Below are 23,165 nucleotides of genomic sequence, written 5' to 3'. Positions count from 1 at the left end.
TGCCTAGTGGGTGGAGTAGGCCAACAGTGAGCCAAGCCAATTTTCAAGGATGTGTTGAGGGGCTATGATGGATCTATATGGCCATTGACTGGAAGACATACATCCGTGACTCAAAGAGCTGCCCAGGCCGTGACATTTCAGCCCCGTGTTTGGGGAGCACTCAGAACCCTCCATCTGGAGCTCAGCAAAGCTCACCTCTGTAAGGAGGTGTTAATGTTGAAGTTTACCTACGGGATGAAAGTCACTAGCAGACTCCACTCACTGACATTTTGTCTATAGCAAAAACTACATACAAATATTCGAGCAGTGGAAACCAAGGAATTGTGGTGCTGTTTAACTGCCCATGTAGCTTCGGTTCGGCTCAGAGGAGCTGTGGGATCCTTTCTTTGTGTCAAAATCTGTAGGTGGTGTTCTCACTAGCTGTGTCTTTTCTTTCTTCCTCTATGTAGGTGTCATTGCAGTGGTGATCTTCACCATCCTCTGCACCTTAGTGTTCCTGATCCGCTACATGTTTCGCCACAAGGGAACCTACCACACCAACGAGGCCAAAGGGGCAGAGTCAGCTGAGAGCGCCGACGCCGCCATCATGAACAATGACCCCAACTTCACGGAGACCATCGACGAGAGCAAGAAGGAATGGCTTATCTAAGCCCACGGGGATGGGGCCTGGGGTGGGATACAAGCTGGGCCAGGGCGGGACTGGGATGACTCTTGCAGTGGGGAGAGAACACTCTGTGTCGGACGCTTGAGCACATGTACGGTAAAAAGATCAGCACAACTGGAGGAGCAAGTGACAGGAAAATACCACTGAGACTGGAGGAAAAAAAAGAATATCTCAAGCATTTAAGAAAAAATACTTTTTAATATTATTTACAGCAAATTGCCCCTTCTGTATCCAAACAACTACAACAAAGACCAGTTTTGCAGCTTCAGCATTGGTTAAAATTTTCAGTAATACCTGTCTATTTCTCTGTGTGTTTAGAGGTGTTCTGGATACCCGCAATGAGAAATGGGGCTGGTTTTTTTACATTTTTTAAAAGCTGTTTGAAACATGGGTAGGTCTGTCCTGACAAGTGGCAGACCTTTCTTCCTGGCCTTGTGTTCCTTCATGGCCGGCCACTTCCCCCTGGGCTGCCCTCAGCCCTGCATCTTGGCCATATCACCGTTCATTTTGGTGGGATCGAACTGGGGGTTCAGGGCTGGGGGTGGGACGGGGGGGGTGACGATTAATGCCAATCTGACTCACCAATTTTTCAATGTGTCATCAACGCGTGCCAACCCTGGCAGGATACATATTCTTGACCCAGGCATGCTGTTGATTGCATACAGTTCTCATCAGCAATGTAAAAATACTGCTATTATGACTACTACTACTATCAGAGAGGACGATCATAAAGCACAGGAAGCTTTGGGGTTTTTTTTTATTATCATTATTATTATTATTTTGTTGGTCTCGAGGGAGGATGGTGCTGTGTGAGTCTGTAGACCTAGTCTGTTCCTGTGTCTTTGGCTATGGCACTGGTGACCTGAGGCACATGCCAGTTTAAACTCAGCTCTGCCTGTGGCATATTGGCATACCCTGTACTTAGGTGTAAGCATTGTAGTAGGGAATTAGAGCCAGACTTGGCTTCTGTTTCTTCTTTATAGGCTGTTGCAGAAATATTAGTAAAGCTCTAGTCAATGCATTTGAACCCGTGGGCTTCACATAATACTTTTTTTTCCAACTGTAGCATAGCAATTTATTCATTAAATCCTTTGTTCTGGTCCCTCTGCAAGGAAAGCCTCTGCTGGCAGTGTTTGCACAGGGAGGAAGGTGAGGCAAAGGAGGCTTGGAAACTGTCCAGAAAGCACGTGAGAAACACGCAGTGCCCCGTGGAGAGTTACTTTTCACTACAGAGATGTACCTGAACTATTTTGCTGTCTTTGTAAGGTATTATTAAGAACAGCAAGGCCAATGCCAAGTGCACCATCGCACCCCACGTCCCCTTTTGGACCAGGCAAGTTGTAGGTGTCACCTGAGAAGCAGGCAGGCGGTCTGTAGGAGAGGCAGAGGGGCAGCCTGCAGACCTCGTATCTTGATGGCAGTAACATGGCTTTCCCTTGCCCTCTGTAGAGGAGCGTGGTTCTACAGGGGTCTGATTTGGTAGGAGTTTAAGACCTTAATGGGCAGTTTTGGCAGTGGAACAGAATGAAGGAATGGATGTATTGCAGGGCATTTGCTGTTTCCTAAAAGAAAGGAAACAATACCAAGAATTTCCCTTTAAAAATATTTATGCTCATGACATTCAGATTTGCTTTGTCTTTAATGTTGCTGGGTTTAGTATGCACAGATGTAATCAATTTTTCTGTACAAGATTCATTTTTCACCTGAATCTGCAGTCTACTACACAGATAATTTCCTTATCTTTTTGCTTGTATCTTTCATTATTCTATTCAGTCCTTTAAAATGAAGAAAAAAGTATCTTGGAGGGGGAAGAAAATATTGGAGCCTTACCAGACAAGAAATTGATAAGCACAATTTGTCAGACGGACAAGGTCAGATAGTTTGGGTTTTAAGGGCAGTAGCCTAAAGTCCTCTTCTGGATTCACTGAACATAGATAAAAGAGCAAATGAAGCCCATTGATTTCTTCCGTTTATGGATTCGGAATTAGCATATGAAAAAGTTGCCAGTTTAAAAAAAAATGAGTTTCTCAGGTAATATTGTGTGGCAGAGGGGTTCAGGGTAGGCATAAGAATCACCTCTGTCACTTGTGCTCTGCAGCCTTTTGCCTTGCCTCCAGTATTAACCTTTCCCTCTCTTGTGTTTAATTGAACAGATGAGTCCTTATTCTTGTTTAATCATGGGTGTAAGATGTCTCCACTCCTTGGAGAGTATCAGCATGTGCTGGATCTAGCCTGCACCACTAACTATTCAGCAAAATACATGGCAATCACAGAGTCTTTGTAGGGTTGAAAAGGCATTCTCTTTTCTATATTATTTTAGTTTGATTTGCTTTTAATGGTATTTTAGTCTACTCACGAAAACATCCTTGCCTGCAACTTCAAGTTACCAAAGAAGTGACTATAGCATTGTTTGCACAGATTGGGATTTGGTTTGCAGCAAAAAGTTACTTACTAATCTGAATTTAATGCCTGGGAGGAGGATCAGACGCACAGATCCTGAGAGACTGGAGTCCTCTGCTGCTTTGTGTAGGAGAAACAGACTTAGCAGCCGCAATGCAAATTTGCCACATGCCTCAGCATGGCACTAGAGGGGAAGGATGGCTCCATCTCTGTGCCCAACCGAGTCCTTGGTGAAGCTGGGGGCAGTTGTCTGGGTTATGGTAGTGAGGCCCCTGACATCTGTTCACTGATTTTCTAATTCTACCAGCTAATCTCCCATACCCCTGTAAGCAAGAATTTCTGGAAAATAACCTTTGGCGGTTACACAAGCATTAGTTGTAAATTAGTGTCTTAAATTTGAAAACAGATTTTAAATTTGTGAAGTGGCAAGCATCTGCATCTACTAAATTTGAAAAACAGATTTAAAATTTGTGAAGTGGCAAGCATCTGCATCTCTCCCTTGACTGAGCGCCATGGACCTCTTTATGTGAAGTTCATTAGTGCTGTGTTAAAATGTTGATAATCTTCAGTCTTTACATTATTTTCATGATACAGTCACTTTTGTAACTCTAGAAACTCTTTTTTAATTACTAGAATTCTTGTTTCTTCTTAAACTGGACCTTAGACATGATATTGTAGACTAGCAGCTGGTCTCTGTACAGGCATTTGGTGACTGTAGGTGAATTCCTGCCTGTCTGCTTTGCATTTCATTTTTTCGAATGGCATATGTTTAATTATAGGCAGTGGTCATTTGGCAGCCCAGCAGTGAGTGAAGCAGAAGCCAGCTCACAGAAGTAGCTTGTGTGTTTTCCTAGCGTTATGTGTATTCTGAGGATTTCTTCCCCTGCATGCCTATTATTGAAGGTTACACCACCTATAGTTACACCCACTCTTGTGCCAAAAATCCATGTTGACAGGTACTATCCATATACCTGTAGTGGGAAAATCTATTGGAGGGGAGAGTGGATCCTGCTTTTATAAAACTCTCTACTTTCCCCAAAGAATATTAAGATAATCAGTCTTTTATCAGCTTTTTAGCTGCTTCACCTGTTTGAACTGTGCAGAAAAATGTAGCTTCTGGTATTGGTGGAGGAACCGAAGTGTCCCAGTTGTGTTTCTAAAAGGTACATTTGTAATCCCATGGGAATTGATGGCAATACTGCTGCCAGCAGGGAGCAAGACTGGGCTGGAGACTAACGCTCTCAGTGTTGGTGAAATCATATAAGCAATATTTTGGATCTTCGTTCACAACACACACAGACCACCAGGAAATGAGTCGTGGAGCTCCAAAGAGCCAAGATGGTGAAAAACTAATTTTGATGTCAACCCAGCCTCGAGGGGAAATCCACAGTCCAATCTGGCAGTTTTGAATCAAATCTTTCACACACTGCTTATTCCATATTTACTGATAGAAAACTCAGATATATTAAATAGGAATATGTGTCTTTAATTGGTACTGGAGCATTTCTGCTTTGTATTTTTCTTGTCTTAAACATCACGTATACCTTTTATATCTCTTCTAGCAGTTACCACTTCAAAGGTATGGCAGCATTTCAGCGTCATGCTCTAGGCAACGTGATGTCCGTGAAAGGATGGTCATCATAAATATTTTAGTAAGACTGACAAAGCAGTGGTGTATGTGTACAAGTTTACCGTAGTGATAAGAATTCAGTTTTAAGAGTCTGGTAAATAATTACATTTTCATTAAAACACTGTCCTTTAATGGCAGATGCATCTGATTTCCAAGGTTATCTGTTGAAATGTGAAGCTATGTTAGTTTGACAAGCAATAGATTTTAATGTGGTTTCTCCCTTGAACAATTTTACATCCCAGCAAGCATGGTGATCCTGAAAAGGTGTCATTTTTGAAAAGCAGAACCTGAATTCTGTTATTCAGATTTCTTTATTCATCCTAGAGAAATGAAACAGAAACCTTGCCTTCTAAAAGCAACAGCATGTAAAGTAGAATGAAAGAAGGACAACAGATATGTATGCCTAATATCTTCTGTGAATGTCTTTCCTTTTAAGTAAAGTTCTTAAGAAAAGCAGATTGGTAAATAATAATAATAAAAAAAAAATTAAAAAGAAAAGAAAAGAAAAAAGAAAAAAAAAAAAGGAAGTTTGAAACAGTTTTAATTTCATTAACAGCTGTCTCCTCATGCTTTGTATATTCTGTTCATTGTCTATATTTTTTCCTTCTCTAGTACCAGGAAATCAATTTGGAAAGGACAGAAGTTGGAAAGACCTCTTAAGAAAAGACCCACAGTACATTAAAAAAGGGACTTCAGAACATAGTTGTATGTAAGAGAGGGTGCTGAAACCAGGGAAGAAACTGAAGTGCAAGTATGTTCCTGCTGCATCAGGCAGCCCTGATGAGCTGTCGTGGAGGAGGATCTCAGGCAGTGTGAATCTGTGCTTTTTGAGGTGGGCTGAGGGTCTGAGAGTAGAGTTTTGGTAGAAGTGACCGCTTTTCTGGGGTTTTTCCTGCCTTTTTGCAGATAGCAGCAAGCTGTCTGTCGTCAGGTTTGCTCACGTTTGTTACTGCAGGCTGTGTGGCACTGCCAGCTTCACAGGAGTTACACACTGCGAATGGCTGAGCGTGGGCGGTTTGCCTGCCTCTCCTACCGTAGCTCTGTCCTTTGCTTATGAATGTGAGCCTTCTGTGGAAGTCGGCAAGAAAAATGCATGCCCAGCTCAACAGATCTGTTTCTGTCCCTTTTCACAGACTACCTTATCAGGCTTTAAAGAGTTTTCATGGTGTGAAGCATTTTATAAAAGAACGATGTTAAGTGTACTTCAATGGGAAAGCGTGAAATCTAGGCAAAGAAACATCAGTGCAGCAGCCACCCAAGTCAGAAGGACTGTGCTTCTCCCACCCCGTTGCTCTGTCTGCAGTGTGAATTGCCTTAACCAGTGACCCAAGGCCCTGTCCCTGTCCAAGAGCTTAACCTACTTTGTGGAATATAGTAGCGGCACAGTCCTGTCGTGATGCCTTGCGACCATGTTTTGATGGTTCATTTGTACTGACTGTTGTGACCCCTAGAAGGGGAGTCACACTTTCTACAGGAAAATTTTTCATTTCTATAGGAAAGCTCTAGAACAAAGAGATGGGAGTGAAGTTTTGAGTTTAAAGCCCTTCTGATACTTGTACACTGTGACACAAAGAAGAGTCTTTGCTTCTTGCCGTCACCACATGTATCTCAGGGCAGCCCGAAGTGTGTGGGTGTGCACATGCACCCCTGAAACCTAAGGCTCTTAAGGATGCGATATCTACAGCTCTTGGGTATTTATTGCCATAATGTGGGTGGGTAAGATACCAAACTTGCTTCAAATCCATGAGTCTGCAGTGCTGGCAAAATCACTTGCTCTTGAAATTAAATACAATTTTGGAGGTAAACTCAGACTTTGCTCTACAGTAGTAAGCACATATGGTGCCTCAAATGAGAACAGACTTGGACGTGGTTTCCAAAAAGCATTTATCTAACAATCTGTAACACAGTTCTTATAACATCCTACTTAACTCTAACTTTCACAGACAAGCAGAATTCTTGAAGCACTATGCTCAAAACTGATTGTGCCAACAACTTCAGAACTGGGAAGAAAAGTGGCGGATTTGTTGTTTCTTTATAAAAGAAGGGTTTTTTTTAAAAAAAGTCACTTCATGTAAAAAAGAAAAGTTTGGTATTAATGGGTTCTTTCACAGAGGAGTGTTTCTTTTGACTGGTTTTCTATTTTCAAAACATCTTGTGAGAAAAGTTAAGCAATTATTCCACGTGATGCAAAGCACAACGAGAACTGCTTCTGTGAAAAGGGGGTAAGATATACTCTGCAAATATACATGGAGGCAAGTAACAAATTTAGTGCATCTAAATTGTTATTCCTTCTGTGATGCAGCAGCTTCCAATAATGCCTGCTTATACTCCCACTGCTATTTTTTCCTTAATGGTAAAACATCTGGATTAAACAAACATGAGAGAAGAGTGCATACCCTTTGTGTTGCCATAGTTCGATGTTCTTGCTTGGTGTGTGATAGGGTAATAGGGAATAGCACATGGTTATTTCCTCAGATTTCATAGCATTAAAATTCTGCTGTCTGCAAGGGTCAGAGAGGTACTATCACTGTATTAATTATTAAAACTTAGAGGTATTTGTACTGATAATACTGAACAACTGACATTCTGCATTCTAGCAAAGAGCTGTTCTAAGAAATTCTTACTTATTGGAAACCCATGTCAAGGCGCATAGATGGTATTTTCTGACAAGTAAGAAAAGTAAGTTGCTGGGATGACACTAGAGCAGAAACTATTTGAGGAAATGTTTAGCATGCTGAACAATAAACTATACCAGAAAGCGTTTCTCCTTGCTTTCCAGTTGGAGATTTGGGGTAGCTACAGCGCTGCAGCTAGTCGTGCATCACCATGTGTGCATTGCCTATTTGGCCAGAATATTTGAGCTTCTCCCGCCTTTCACATGCTTTAAAACAGGCTGTTTCAAGAATACAGCTGAAGATGTGAAACTTAAGCAAGCTGCTCTAGGCTGCTGTGGGAGCAGAGAGTCATAGGTCCCAAACTCTTCCACCTGCTGGTCTGGCCTTGCTTGGAAGATAATCTTCAGATGTGCTGCTGCCTGTCCCTGTCTGTTGTCCCCTGTTCCCCATCATACAGAACGGCAGAACAGCCCAGGTTCGAAGGGACTTCAAAAGACCTTCTGGTCCAGCTTTCCGTGGGAAAGGCAGCTGAGATGAGATCACCTAGCATCCCGTCCCGTTGTGTATTTTTCCCCACTGACTCCTTTTTCAGGACAGTAGGCTATCAGCAGGCTCTTGTCTAAGATGGACTGAAAGAGTCACTGGAGCAAGTCAACAAACTCTTGAATCAGCCAGAAAGCAATAACTTTAAATGACTCATGTCATGTGGAAGTAGGCTTTATTTGGAAAATTTCCAGCCTATCAGCTCTCCTACATTTGGTCATGGCTTTGTTTAGTGATGCAGCAACCAGCCAAATCTATGTGTGTTTTTTTAAACCCATATGGAGGTATGTGAGATAAATAAACTTGGCTGAATAAAGACAAGGTAGCCATCCCCTGTATACTAATGTTTATTCTCTAAACTGCGTGTCCTCTGGCTTATGGTTCGTGTGTTGCTGAAGGAGCCTGACCATGGCACAGTCAATAAATCATTCACAAGCTGGCCCAACAGCCCTGTGCTGCTTTGTCTTAAAAATCTGTTTTGGGTAAATATTTAAAAATGAGTCTATGTTTTGCCATTATAAAGCACTGGATGCAGTATTAGCAGCTGGTTGTGTTTTATTTCTGTTACAAAATCAAGGTCTGTCCGTAGAGTTTTCTTGTGTGACTTGCACTAAGGAGACATTTATCCCTGAAACACAGACTACAGCAGCAGGGCGAGGTAGCAAAGAGAAATTCCCTTCGCAGTACACCCTGAAACGCAATGTAAGTCCCTTTTGTTACACATCTGCTGGTACAGGGCTGAGATCTCTGTACACATCTCATGTCTCCTTCTCTCCAAACCCCCTACCCACCACTCCAAGGCCAGCATGGAGAGAAACTGGCTGACAGTTCTGGGTTTTTTCCCCTCACTTTAAAAGTGTTCCCTCTCACTGATCCATTCATCACCCTTCATCATCATCTCTGAACTCCTCCCCAGCAGCACTTGCTGCTTTGACCAAGGTAGAGCCTCTCACCTTCCTAAAATGTGACCGTTGTAGTGGGAGAGTTGTGTGCCTAAAGTCCTGTCATCTATTATATTTGCAGCTGGGTTTTGTCTGTTTATAGTACTTGGTGACTGAAAGGAAAAGTTTGGTTTCTGCCATCTGCAGCGTTATTTTATAGCTTGTTTGTATTTGTTCCAAAAATCACAGCGCTGTCTGGCAAAGAAAGTCTGAAAACAAGGCAGATGCCCCTCGTTCCAGCAAGCGTACTCACTCTCTTTTGCTTGGTTCACATTTTCCCAAGAGATACCATCACTCAAATGTCTAGCAAAAGCCAGTTTCTATTTTCCTTAGGGTCACAAGATGTCAGAATCCACCCTCAGCCTACACAAGACCACTGGCAGCCAGCCTCTAAAGGAGGGCACAAAAGGAGTGACATGGTAGAAGCCTCTAGTGGTTTGAGTTTCTTGGAGTTTTAAAGGTCCATCTCAACAGGGGCAAAAAGGCAGCTCTCCTACAGATTTCACTTATTAGCACATCCAAGAAAATTCTCATCGAGGAATTAGATTATTTTCATTGGATCAACATCTCAGAGAGGAATAAAAAATGATTCTGCATTTGGAGTACCTGTGGTACTATACTTGTCCTGTTGCAACTCCTGCGTTGTGTCTGATCTTTTGGAGCTCCAGCAGCTTAAGATAAGGGATCAGAGTCACTTGAATAAGGAGGACTAAGGCATCACTTGATTCCCATTAACTCTCTGAAGCACAGGGAACTGGCTTTCCACAAACCTGCTTTGCATGGTTGATCTCGCTTGTAACACGGGTAAGCAGGATCTTTTCTTTTGCTCTACTCTTCAGTGGATCAAGCCCCACCAAGCTGGGCAGGTGTCGCGTAAAATATCTTCGGTCCTAGTGAACTGAACCATGTGTTGAGCAGCCCAAGCCCAGGAGTTCCTCTGATGCAACCGCATGATTTGGCACAATATTCCTGAAAAGCTTCAGCTCCTCGACAACCTGCTACCCTATTTGACTAGTGCTAACTGAGGCCTCCTGGAAACGATCTGTACTGACTTAATCCTACATGTGGATGCCAACTCCAAGGGCACTTAATTTTGTGGGGATTAAATAGGTTCCCCACACACACACACTATGGAGTGTTTAGGATGTGCTCAGTCTGAAGCTTCTTACTGACATATAAATAGAGATATAGAGATAAATAGATATTTTTATGGAGATGTTTTATAAGTGGCCTTTACTTTGTGCATGGTAATTATTGACAAACTCTTGTTATTTAGGAGCTGCAGAGTGGCTGGTTCTGCAGTTTAGAAAGCAGCCAGCTGTCTCTGTGGCAACAGGGACTTGGGGTATGGGCTTGGATTTTGATTTTTTATTATTCAGCTATAACTTGCATGGTTTGGATTTGGGTTTTGTCTCAGTGTCTTTTTTTGTCTTCTTTTTTTTTTTTTTTTCCTTTCTTTGTTGGTTCTCTGGCAGGGATATATTGGGCTCAAGCAGGAACTTGCTTCTCAAGTCTTTGAGAGATGGTTTGAAGCCATCACTGCCATACGACACTCCAGAAACACTTGCCTTGCACAGCCCGTGGCATTGATCTGTGTGAGGGCCCCAAAACAGTTTCTTTAGCAAGCTATTGGGGTTTTCATAGTTTAGTGAGGGCCTCCTGTTTCTCTAGCTTGGCTTGGCACACTAGCAAGCTAGCAGCAGCTGGGCCACGGGTGTAGATAGCCTCGTGAGGAAGAACAGGGGTCAGCAGGGACTAGGATATGTTCAGGGTTCAGCAGAGACTAGGACATGTTCAGGGTTCAGAAGTAGATTCATAAACATAGCAGTAGCAAAAGACTGTCAAAATTGCTACTGAGGCAGATCATTTAACTTCCTCTTTTCTTTTACTCCTTCCCTTTACTCCTTCCACTCCCAATACTTTGTTTGTATGCCACGTCTGAGTAATGCATCTCTACTGGCTGGCCACCTCCCAGTAACTGGGGCTCTGGGTGCGAGGTAGAAACGTTGCTGTGCTTTCTCATCCATCTCATTCCTGCTGCTGTGGAGTGGTCTGTGCCTGGGAAAGGACCAGGGCCGTTAGCCTTTAGGAAGCAAAACAAGCCTCTCACTCCTTCTCTCCAAGCCCAGGGTTACGTGCCTGCAGAGCTGACTCAATTCCCTGGCGGGTGAACCAAGGCCTTGTCTGTTAGCAGTTATTCTAGTCCACAGGTTTCTTTCTTCAGCACAATTTTCCCACCATGGGAAGCATAACCAGGATATGGCGGTTACCCTATTTAAACAAAAACGTGTATATTTAAAAAAAAATCTTAATCTGAAAGTAGAGTGTATCTGAGATTGCTCTGTTATAGACATTTAGTCTACAGGTTTATGGCTACATTTGCTATGTTATGCTTGAATAAACATATAATTCATTGAAATACACAAGACTGATAAAAGTAATATGATCTCTTTAAGGAGAATAAACTGTTTGTAAATTTATAAAGAGTATAATCTGTTAGGCCTTATTTGAAGTATGTACTGTGGTTTGGTAAAAGTACATTAAAAGAGCCTTGCCAGATGAGGACTAGATTTTTGTGCGTGTGCATGTATGGTTGCTTTTGAATATTTGAAATCTTCATTTAACAAAAAAACCAAACCATAAAGCTCTGCAGGCTGTGTGTATAAAAGCCTGAGACGATGTGCAGAGTGCTCTTCAGATCTCTGTGTCCAGCGGCTCCGGGGAGGGGGGCAGGTGAATCTGGTTTTCTGAATAGTTTGCATCCAGCTTGTTTGGAAACAGAAGCGGCTGGGAGTGCTGGGCTAGCTGGAGATTAATAGGAGAGGATCTGATAAAACTAATTATTAGTAAGAATTCAGACTAATGCTGCCACTGCACATCCAGCTGGTGTTGATTTAATGGGAGAAGCTTCAGGCCCCTCCAGAGCAAGGGCTGGTGTGCACAGGCTGCAGCCAGGCGGCTCTTGCCCCACACTCTGCACATATCTCCCCCACTTGGATGCCTGCTCAAGACATACCGCGTGCATTTGGATAATGATTAGTATTGCTCATGGAGCTACTCATTAGGGGAACAGCCACCCTGAAGGCTGCTTTTCCTGTGGGCATCCCCTTGCCTGGCCCCCATGCAGACCAGCAACAGCTTTGTGGGCTGGGACTCCTGCTTCTCCTGCCAGCAAACCTTCCACTGACACCAGTGGGTGCTGAAGAGATGCCAGTGCTTCCCGCAGGACAGAAAACCACGCTTCCGTGCCCAGGAAGCGCTGGGTGCATGTGCCGCCGTGGTGGCCGGCTGCCTCTTTGTGCAAGGGGGTTGGTTTTTCTGGTGCAAGAGCTCAGCTGGCTCCTTGTCACAGGCAGCTCTGCCTCCTCCATGTCACTGTGTGAGCCCTGCCCTGCAACACAGCCAGAAGGGGGAAAAAATCTGCATGGGGATATGAGGAGAAAGGGGATCTCATCTCTGACAGCCCTTGGGTTTGTTAATTGAACCTCAGGAGCTGCCTTCAGCCTTGGAGCGATGCAGCTCGGGGTAGGTCAGACCAAAGGTGCGCCTCATGCTGTAGCCTAGGTTTGTCGTGTCCAAAAGCAGATGCCTCGGGATGATGATAACGAAGCAAGGACGTAGCACAAAGTGCTTGTGACACTTCCTCAGAAGAGCCTCTTGGCTGCCAGCCATGTGCAGTTTAAGGACTTTGTGGGCCAGAGGTGTTTTCATGTATTTAGTCATCTCTTTTATCCCTATTCACCATGTGCTGGTGCAGAACAAGTGGGATCTCGTCACACCACCAGTCATTTCAAAACAGTGAATTGCTGTGCTATTTAATTAAAAAAAAAAAAAAAAACCTAGCAGCTGAGCAAGGGGAGTTTTTTCTTTATCTCTGCTTGCTAATGAAACAACCTCACCCTGTCTTCAAGCAGAGATGCACAAGAAATTTTTCAAATCTAATTTCTCTGCACAGTTCCAATTACATCCATGCACATGCCCCTAAAGCCCACCACATTTCACAATGACACACTGAAGGCAAACTGCGTAGCCACGATACCCAAATAAATCCACAACCCTGTGTGAATTGACTTCTGACTGATGGTTCCCATCATTATCGTAGCCCATCGTGACCCATCCCTACGTCAAATGTAGCTCGATCCCACGTTGCATGCGTACTACAGAAATCTGAGACTTTCTCATCTACCAGTGTCCATGGATAGTCATGTTTCTTGTGTGAGAGACAGGCAGATGCTTTGCTGGTTATCCCCTGTTTAAAGGCAGGACCCCAGCAGCACTGGAGGGAACACCTTGTCCTGCCAGCTTCAACCGGAGCAGCTACAGCTTTTGGGGCAGAGGGGCAGGTTTCCCCTGCCCAGATGCTGGGAGCTGGGCGCTGCCCAGGGGACCTCCTGGGGTGCGGGGTGGGCGCAAAGTTTTTTCCTAAGGCTCTGAAAGAGACTTTATTAAGTTTGCTGCAGCCCAGGAGGGTCTAGAAAGTTATTGAACTGAGGGCAAGGATGAAAGAAAAGGGCTGGCCTGGGAAGACAATGCAGGCAAGGAAAAAGTCTGCTTTGTTTCTCTGCTGGACTGCCCGTCAAAGCTGGGAGGTTTTGGCTTGCTTTGCTTTGTTTTCAGAAGTTCCCCTGTGCTAGTTTGGTTTTAAATGAAACCTAACTGTGTGGTTGCAAAGCACCTTCGGTACATTCACACCAAGGAAGTGCTACAGGCAGCACTGCCCTGAGCCCTGGCGTACGCTGGGTCCCCATCCCACGCAGAGCAAGACCAACCAGAGATGCCTGTCCTCTCCACACCTCTCCATTCCCATTTACCTTGTTACCCCTGTGGTGTTTCATGACGTATTGCTGCAGAAATCTCTTCCCTGGGGAGGGTTTGACCTCACCTTGATGACCGGTCTGAATCCCAGGAGCGTGGCAGTACCCAGAGGGGCTGGCAGAGCTGCTCTGCCCGTAGCTCACACGCCACCGGAGGAAAGCAGAAGCCAGCAGCTGGCGTGGCTTCAGCACGTCTGTTTTGTACATCTCCATTTTGTTAGGATCCTTGAGCAGACAGCAGGTGTAACACCGGTTGTCCATGAGCCGTGGCAAACACACCTCAGCTTCCATCGTCAGGGGACACAGCTGAAAACCCTGAAGGTCCTGACGAGTTTCAGCTACTCCTCCCTCTTCCAACAGGTGTGAAGGTCATCGATGGGGAAAGCGCACGGCCACCATGCCTGCTTGTAGAAGGAGGTCGGCTCTTTCTGACACCTTTTGCCCAGGGGTGTTAGGAGGGAACCTTCACTAGCTGGGAAAAGGGTTCCTGCACCCTCTGGCTACTGATGGTCATTAAGCTGAGGCAAAGATCTGATTAAACCCAGCAGTTTTGAATTGCTTGGTGCCTCAGCGTGACACGGTGAAGGGAAGGGTGGAGGTGAGGGTTTAGCTCAGGGGTCCTCAAACTTTTTAAACAGGGGCCGGCACGCGGATGAAGTGGCAGGCAGTCATCTGCGGCTGCTTGGTTTCCCCCCCCAACCCCCAGCGAGGGGGGTTCTGTAAATACCGGGGGCCGGATTGAGGACCCTGGGGGGCCATATCTGGCCCACGGGCCGTAGTTTGAGGACCCCTGGAGCTGCTCGGCTTGATCTATAGGGGCTATGGTAAAGATGCATTTTAAATCCTATCAAACTCTACGCCTCAGAAGGCAATGAGCCAGGATCTCCCTTTGCAGAGCTGCGCCGCGTAAGCCTGTTAATCTCCAAATCCTTCATGGCGGGATGCAGTAGGCACGTTACCGTTGCTGGCTTTTCTCCGTTTCCAGATGCTGGCGCATGTTTATTTAGCTGGATAAGAAATGAAGTGAAAGTGCTATTTTTGTGTGGAAGGGATTTGTGGGAGGATACTTTCTACCCTTTGTAAAGAAGGCTTAAAGGACAAGGATTCAAACCATAAGGCTTATTTATTAAGTTAGAGTTAATTATTCTTTTATGAGAGGGAGAAAGCAGCCCCTTAGATGGTCGAGAGAGGAAGGAGCAGGAGCGAAAATGGTTCCTGGAAGCCACCTTACGTGCCCTGGTGTGGCTGCCAGCTTTCTTCCCCAGGCAAGCACTTCTCAGGTTAAGGCACACTCCTGGTTTGTTGCTAATTATTCTGGAGTTCCACCAAGCCCAGCTGTAGGAAAGTTCCTGCAGTGCCGTGGTTGGCTATCAACCCTCTCCCAGCCACCAACCTTCATACAAGCGATGTGCTGTGTGAAAGCTGCTCTGCGGTCATCCCCCTGTGTGCAGGGAGCTAGGAAAAAGGTGAACCTGGACATAGGAACCTGGCCGTGGGGTGTGAGGTGCCCTGAGCATTACCATCAGGCACAAACTCAGAGTTCACACCATGGCAGGAGCACTGTGGCAACTTTAAGTGGGGCTGTCTCTGCAGGTGGGCAACCAAACAGAAGCAAATAGGTCAAAACCTTGTAGACACCTGCTGCTGCCCAGGAGGACAGTTGGCAGACGCACAGTGATGATGGTGATGAGCCAAAGGAGCGTGAGCTGGTGCACTCAGGACCTGCACACAGACATGCTTCCTCGTCCAGGCGATGCTGACTTTAACTCAGGCCCGGTGAGGCTGCCAGCTCCCCAGGGCTGCCTCTCCACATTGCAGGTATGCCTTGGAGAATGGGAGAAATTTCTAGACTGCTCTCCTGCCACGTCCCCAGTGTTCTCCCATTGGTACAGTCCACAAGGACTCTTTCATGCTGGCAGAAAGAGGAATGACTCTGATGCGCTGCAGTAAGTTGCAATAAATTGCATTGACTTCCCCCCTCCCCGACACATACCACCTTCTGCTTCTCGTACAATTGATTTCAGGACCAAGCATGCAATCACAATTCACTCACAGTGTCACAGCAGGGACCGAATTACCTAAGGGAAAAAGGCTGGGTGAAAAATTACAAATTATTTGATTGCACATCAGGAGCACCCATCATTTTTCTGTCATCAGGGCTGCATCAGGTAAGAGCCAGTCTCACCTGGGAACCATAAATCAGGTCACGCCATTTGGCTTTGGTCACAGGGGCATTCCAAGCCCAGTGTCTTTCACACTTTCAGTCCACTCTTTTGAAATTATTAAATGCTTATATTTGTCTGTAATTTTGTATGGGTTTGTCCCTCACCCTTGGAGAGGATTCTGTGAAGGACCATTACAGCTTCCTTCTTCCAACAGACCTGAACAGCTTTCAGGGCCACTCAGTCCTGGGCACACCGAGGAGCCATGGGCAGGAATTTGAGTTAAAAGAATGGGGGAAGACCCCGTGATGTGATGGTGGCCTGTCATGCATGTGATGAACAGCGGCGGGCAGGCCAAGGCAGGGGAGAGAAGGGCAGGCAGCACAGAGGACGGAAGAGCGGCACCAGCAGCTCATGCACAGAGGCAAGGCAGGGCTGGAAGGCCAGGTGAGCCCATGTGCTGCTGAAGGTGCAAGCGTCATCGTGTTTTTAAGGATGGCGAGGATGGGAGAAGGTAATGGGAATATTTTTCCCATTGGAAGAGGTCGCTGTGGATGGCAGTGTAAAGTATTACCCAGTGTCAGGAGGAGCACGCAGTGCAATACAACAAGCAATAAGAAAGGTTGGAAAAGGACAAGGAGGATAAAATAGCAATGCCAAGATTTCTGGAGTCAGTTTAGGAGCTTTTGGGCACCACTAGACACCATGTACCCTCCAAACGGTAGCATTTCCAGTGCTAATGATAGATGTTGTCACTAGCAACTCAGGCTCAAAAAATATTACCAGCTCACTCCCTCCATCTCACTCCTTCCATTAACACCTCCATTTTCTGCAGAGGATGCCCTTGGGATTTGTGGCTGTACAGCAATGGCATTTTGGACTTTGGTCAGGAATTGCATTTACTTACTGGAAGCTGAAGCTAAATTTGGGGATAAAAATAACTAATTAAACCTGCTTTAAAAAAAAACAAATTGAAAATAAATTTTAAAAGCTTCCAGGAATCAAAATAAGTGTCAGAAACGAATATGCTAACAGCAACTGTTGTCTTTTGTGCAATGACTGACTACAATCTGGGGCAAAGTCCTCTCCCACCTCCTGCAAGAGCTGGTAAGGGGGGAAGAGGGAAATCCTGGTGTACAAAACATACTGGCCAACTTCTGTTTTCAGTTGTTTTACCTCTCTCTAAATCCACACCACAAAACTAAAAGCCAAAAAAGAATTAAAACTGCCAGCAGAGCCTTGAAGCATATTCTTTGCTTCTAAACAAGCACCGTGAATAATTTTCTTCCTGAATATTTCCTGCTCTACAGCAGGGCACCCAATTCTGGGAGTTTGTGACTGTTAAGTCCCTGCTGCAGGTGGGAGTGAGGCAAAACACAGAGTTAGTTATTCCGTGAACTGGGGTGACAGTCTCTGCCTCCCCTGCAAAGGCACGGTGCGGCTAGCATCCCACTAGCACCGACGTGAGCTGATGCGCGTAAAGAACTTGCTGTAGTGTCATATTATGGCCTGAACAAGCCACTGGCTTTCTTGAACCCTGTCACACAAGCATTCAGTTGCTGTATTACTGTGCAGCAGTTTGTAGAGCAGTTCCACAGCTTCAGCTACAGAAAACTAACCGGGCCGGGATCTGCTCTTTGGGTTTACTAGTAGCTGTTGCAGAGCGTTGGCTAAGCATCTTGGCATGGCAAGGACCGCAGCAGTCAGAAGGCACAAAGTCCCACAGGTGGAGAAGACAGTCCTTCCAGCTTGCTGTGAATCCAGAAAAGCTCCTTGAAAGAGAATTTCACAAATGAAAATTAAAAAATAGTAATAATTTAAAAAAAACAACCAAACAAAAAACCCTAACACAATGAAACCCAGTAAAGCCAAGCAAAAGCAGCACATGGTTTACTTTTCAAGCTGCAGTGTGAATTGGAACAAACACAGGGCTCCTGTATGAGTGCTGACAGCAAGGACTGAATTTTGGAGTTCCCCTGGACCTGAGCAGAACAAAGCACACCAGCAGGGAGCTCACCAGAGAGGCCAGAGGAGGAAGATAAAACAGGAGATGGGGGGGTGAAAGCAGAGACCAAGCAGAAGGGCAAGCTTGGTTCAGGCAGTCCTTGTGTGAGTTTGTGCTTTCCCACTTTAAAAAAGGATAGGAGACAATTTATCATCCCATCCCACTATTTTATTGGGAACATGTTGGGGAGAGGCTGAGAGAAAGGCTGGTTCTTGCACTGGCACTGGGTGTTTGGTCTGTGGAGATCATTTAGCAGTCTTGAAAGGTGCTGTTGCAGGGAAAGGTGGAGAGAGCAGACAGCTATGTACACCAGAGTTAAAAAAAGGAATGGGAACATTAGCAATAGCGCAGCGCAATCACAAAATCCTGGAAACTCTAGATTAGACTTTGTCATCACCCTCTGTTTCTTAGGTTTTTTTTTTAAGTGCTGCCTGAAGTGAAATTTTAGATAAACAGATTTTTCTAGTTTACACATTTTGCTGAGAACCAAGTGTGTGTGTGTGTCTGCGTCTGTGTGTGTGTAATGTGCCTTGTTCTATTAATACAAAAATCACTTGGAGCAAGATAATCTAAAGAGTGCCATCTGCTGCTCATGAGATAAAGTCACATGCGTAAGCACATCAGAGCTGGATGCTTGGTGTGGCTCCCTGCGTGATGCTGGGTTTATATGAGGACTTCGGGCATCTCAGACGATTTTACTTCCTTCTGGGGACTAACCCAAAGTTGGGAGACTGGCTTCCAGGGCCGCAGTCCCAGCAGTGCCACAGCTCTCCTCTCAAGGAGAATGAAAAGGATTATTTTTTTTTCGTTCCTGGCTTAGTTCTGACTTTATCATCTCAAGACAAGCTTAAAATGGCACAGATACATCTTGTATGACCAACACCTTGGCCATCTGAAAGCATGGATAGGAAGGGAAGACTTCAGTTTTGCTGTTTGGAATGCTGCTCAAATAGTAGGCTGTAGCCAAGCAAAAAGACTATAAATTGCCTCTCTAGCCCCCATTATTCTTCTGTGGTCACGCACAGCTCTGAAGCTTGTCACAGAACTGTTACATCTCTGCTCAAACTCTCTTGGTTGAGAAAACAGCTACTGGTGTTTTGAGGGTGTTTCAGTGAAGCTGGTGCTCCCTGTCTGCAAGTAACCAATTGCATCTTGTATAATACCAGTTCATGTGTTAAAGCACCACAGACTGGCTCTCTGTGGGCTGGGCTTTTTACAGAATAATTCCAGCTGGGCACTGATTTTTCAGCTGGCCCTGGGATACCTTGTTAGACATCTCCTGTTGCAACTACAGCGGTACAAGATCATGAGCTACACCTGTGATGCACTCTACATCCACATACATGTAGGGAGTTGCTGTCATACACCTCCAGCAAAGAGAAGAAAAATCTTTGTGTGCCACCTGAGGAAAATACCCCAAAGGGGGATCTTAAAATGTTCCATATCCCCCTTACTGGAAAGCTTGGATCGCTGCATGCTGAATTAGCACGTGTCCTCCATTTGATGGAATGGCTTCCTGTGGGCAAAACAGACATCGCGTAGTTGCTCTTAGATTAACAACTGTTGAAAACTAAATTGTCATATTGGAAATGTCACATGGTGTTATTGAATCGTTATGACTCCAACTTAATTACCTTAGGGTTCCTGAAATATCATTGCTGAAACACCGATACTCAGTGGTCACCTGCCTTTCCATGATCTTGTAGAAGAGAACTAACCACCTTATTTCAGTCCTGCCAGCCTAAAGGACAAGGTACCGTGATGGTACACTCCTTCCTGGTGGATAACTGGTCAGTTCAGGCCTGAATACTGTGTGTGTGCAATGGCTGCTCTGTTCTGGAAACACATCAGCCTCTCTGCTACTCTCACCCATAACGACCCCTAGAAAAACCTAGTGAGAATCCATATAAAATTGTATTGACTTGAGGAATAAATGAGACATCACATCTCACCCACAGCCTCTTGTGTGTAGCTGTCTTCTCCAAAGCTGCTTTTATGCAAGGAGTATCTGGCTGGATAGCCAGAAGGAGCATGAGAAGTGGTACCTCAGTGGACCTACAACCAGCACTAGTACTCACCAGCACCATTAGCTAGCAGCTAGAGCCAGCCTGATTTTTTCACCGACCCTGAATAAAACAGATGAGAGATGTGAACCACCCCATCCACCCTAAGAGATGTTAATTCAGGCATTAATAGTGTTTCAGGTACTGATGCTAACTAGAGTCCTTATCAAAGAATGGCAGAAATGAAACCTTTTCAGAGTTAAGAGGGCACCTGGCATTCAAAACATTTTCCAAGTAAACAGCCTTCATTCAAAACAGCATTTCCTGGAGAAGCCTCTGTTTCCAATAAATATTTTGAGCTTTTGTCACCAAAAGTCCCTGGGGGAAAACTAACAAAGTTCACCGTCATCTGCACAGGAATACAAAACCTCCCCAGGTTCAGCATCATGCTAGTGAAAACTTCTGCAGGTGCTCAGGAAGCGGAGCTTCCCCAACCCTAGGACTCCAGCAGAGCAGGGGGGAAGGCCCCAAGATGGGCACAGAGACCACATGGGAAACATGAGCATCTCTGCTGAGTGGTGGGATCTCCTGGGCTACTGGAGGAAGGTGTAGGAGTGGTGACAACAGGTTGCAAGATCCTCCTTTACCTTCCTTCTTGGTTTCTTGCTTCACTTCCCGGCACATATGTTCAGCTCCACACCATGACAAGGTCACAGGTCATCACCCTGATTATCCTCTGTATGCCAAGAAGACATGATCTATATTTTTTGAGCGATGTAATGGTCTTCAAGTTGCTTTCTTATCACAGCTGCTGGCTGGCCAGCCACCAGAGCACACCAGCTTGTCCTCCGCAGTAAACTAGTAACAGTGCTGGGAGGAGGACAAAAAGAAGTAACTGTAACATCAGGTAGGAAGGGGTATCCAAGCAGGTAGGATGGCTGCTTTTGGTCAAATGGTTGCCACTAACTGAAGTGACATGCCAGCTAAATAGATAAAAGACCTTTAGTCCTCTGCAAATAGCCACCTGCAAGAAGTAGTAGTCAAGCCAGCAGATGATGGGTTGTAGGTAAGGACAGGAGGAAAGAGCAGTGAGATTTGAGTATTGGCCTAAAGACAAACTGTTCCTGCTGCTTTTCCTGTAAAACAGAACACTTCAGCATTTCAGGAACACTAAAAATCCCTCTCCAGCCTGTTTGGTCAGGACTAGGTGGCACTGTATAACCAAAAAATGAGATGTTAAGGCGGCTCTTTCCATACAGCTACAAGCTGAAGTGAGTGGTGATGTAAAGCTTGGTAAAACAGGAGCATCACCGGGAGAATGGGACACCCGACAGTGTGGTTGTATGCACAGATGCCTTGTTTACAGGGAAGGATGGTGAAGGACCCACTTTCTTAGCCAAATGCCCCCAACCCAGTTTCCAGAGGCCCTTGCCACCATGCATGTGGTGTGGCAGGCCAGCTGTTGGCATTGGGCAAGCTGCTCTTCTGCTAGAAGCACATGGAAGCACCATCACAGCTTGTCCCCCCCAGCTTGCCCTGCTCCTGTGACACCTGCAGCCCTGCTGGGACAAAGCCGGGAGCTGGCAGCAGCGGGATGCTGTGCCGCTGGTGGGAAAGGCAACCTTGCACCAGCACCTGCGATAAGGTGCAATAACTGACTGCAAACTAGACTGAACTCTCAGCTCTGGGGGAATTTCAGACTTTTCTAGCAAGGAGAAGGTCTTTTTTCCCCTTCCTCGTTAAAGCTGCCTGAGGAGGTCCCCTGAAGACAGACAATTCGTGTTCATCACAAAGCAATGAGAGCTTTTGGGGAAGCTGATTGCAAAAACCCGGTATCCCCACACACAGAAGTATGTTGAAGCTTGTGATGGTGGGTTGTTTGGGGGTTGGAGTTTTGTTCTGTTTGTAGCCACAACTTGGAAAAGCAAAAACAGTTCCCCCAGGACTCCCCGATGATGATGATTCACTCCAGCGATTAACCCCTGCAGCACCGAGCGTTGCTTTCTCATCCGTGGTATGTTGGCACACAGGGGTGGGAAAGCAAGAGGCAGTTTGGGCAGCAAATTCTCTACAGGCTGAACTCCCAAGTCCTACAGCTGGTAGGAGCCAGCTTCAACAGGAGGAAAACCAGACTAGATTGGGAGACAAGTCCTGTGCCCCTCCAGCAGCGCCTTCCGAGGGGACCATTTGGCATTCTGTATATATGGTTTGCAGCAGCACACAGCAGGCCAGCGGCCACCAACATTTATGGATGAAGTCACCACCGTGTTATCTCTCAGTCCCAAAGCCATTTGGTGGCTGAGTCACAGATGGAAGCCTGCAACGGTGAGGAAGCAGAGCAGGGACCTCATAAGGAAGTGAGCTGTCCTCTGAACCATCTACAAATGACAGATGAGCCCTCGACCACTCTCCTGCACACACATCGATGGAGCTGCTGGATGCTCATCACAACATGCACCTTGTGACTGCTTTCAGCCATCCTGAGGGAATGAAGGCTCTACTTACTTGCTTTGGCTCTGAAAGATGTCCTTCCTCTCTGCTCGTTGCAGGGGCTGTTGTCTCTGACTTCAGACAACTCATAATCTGGAGCTAACCGATTGTCTATCTGACTCTCTCCTGACTTGCCCTAATGGGCCACAGAGGTGAATACACAGATTAGGTGTCTTTAGAAATGCTCTGATCCACTGAAAATAGCATCACTGATCTAAAACTATCCTGTGCGCTCTTACAAATACACAGGAATCCTCATCATCACTACGGCTGCTTGGCCTGACTCCACCAGACTGGTTCTCCCTGACACAGCTAGGAGCAGACTACGGCACGGCAGCCAGGGCATGTCAGACAGCCACAGGAGAGCCCTAGTTCTTACCTCTGCTAATGCTTTTGTGTTGGGCCACTGTCACAGCACAATCAAAACCATCAAGCTGCAACAAGGCTTTTACTAACCCATACCAGGTTAACTTCAATAAGTAGTTCCCACGCCTTGCCCCAGCACAGCCACCAACCCCCCACAAGGTTTCAACAGTTCATCTAATGTCCGTGCTGTGCCTTCATCCTCTTCAGGCCGGTCCACCCTGCTTCTTGCCTCTGCTGCATCCTTCTCCTTGTCTTTTCTCCATCCAGGGCACTCTCTCTCTCCTCCCTCTGCTTCTTCTAGGTCCCTCTTCATCCAGTGCTCCTCCTCCATACCCCTTAGAGCTATTTAACTACTTAGCAGGAACCAGCCACAGCTGCACATTATCCACTTCAGCCAACCCACCGCCCCTGAAGCCAGCCCACAGCTGTATATTATCAATGTTCATTAACCTGCCTTCAATTCCTCTATAATTTCTCTATAGGCTGCCACAGGAAAATCTTGTAGTACTCCAAACTGGGAAGGAGGGGAGGC

At 45.8% G+C, this 23,165-nt stretch overlaps 1 protein-coding gene across 2 annotated transcripts in view; it reads left to right on the top strand.

Moving 5' to 3' along the window:
* CNTNAP2 (contactin associated protein 2) overlaps positions 1-11,351 on the top strand; it is a 1,159,974-nt gene extending 1,148,623 nt beyond the window's left edge. For both annotated transcript variants that reach the window (XM_056337119.1, XM_056337120.1), the window contains one exon: positions 450-11,351. In XM_056337119.1, coding sequence (XP_056193094.1) covers positions 450-649 — 200 coding nt within the window. In that variant the 3' untranslated portion in view covers positions 650-11,351. The remainder of the gene's footprint in view (positions 1-449) is intronic.
* The last annotated feature ends 11,814 nt before the right edge of the window (positions 11,352-23,165 follow it).

The sequence above is a fragment of the Falco biarmicus genome, chromosome 4, assembly GCF_023638135.1.
Source record: "Falco biarmicus isolate bFalBia1 chromosome 4, bFalBia1.pri, whole genome shotgun sequence".
In the NCBI taxonomy this organism is placed as follows: Eukaryota; Metazoa; Chordata; class Aves; order Falconiformes; family Falconidae; genus Falco; species Falco biarmicus.
The sequence above is the reverse complement of the archived record's forward strand: the minus strand, read 5'-3'. Positions and strand labels throughout refer to the sequence as shown.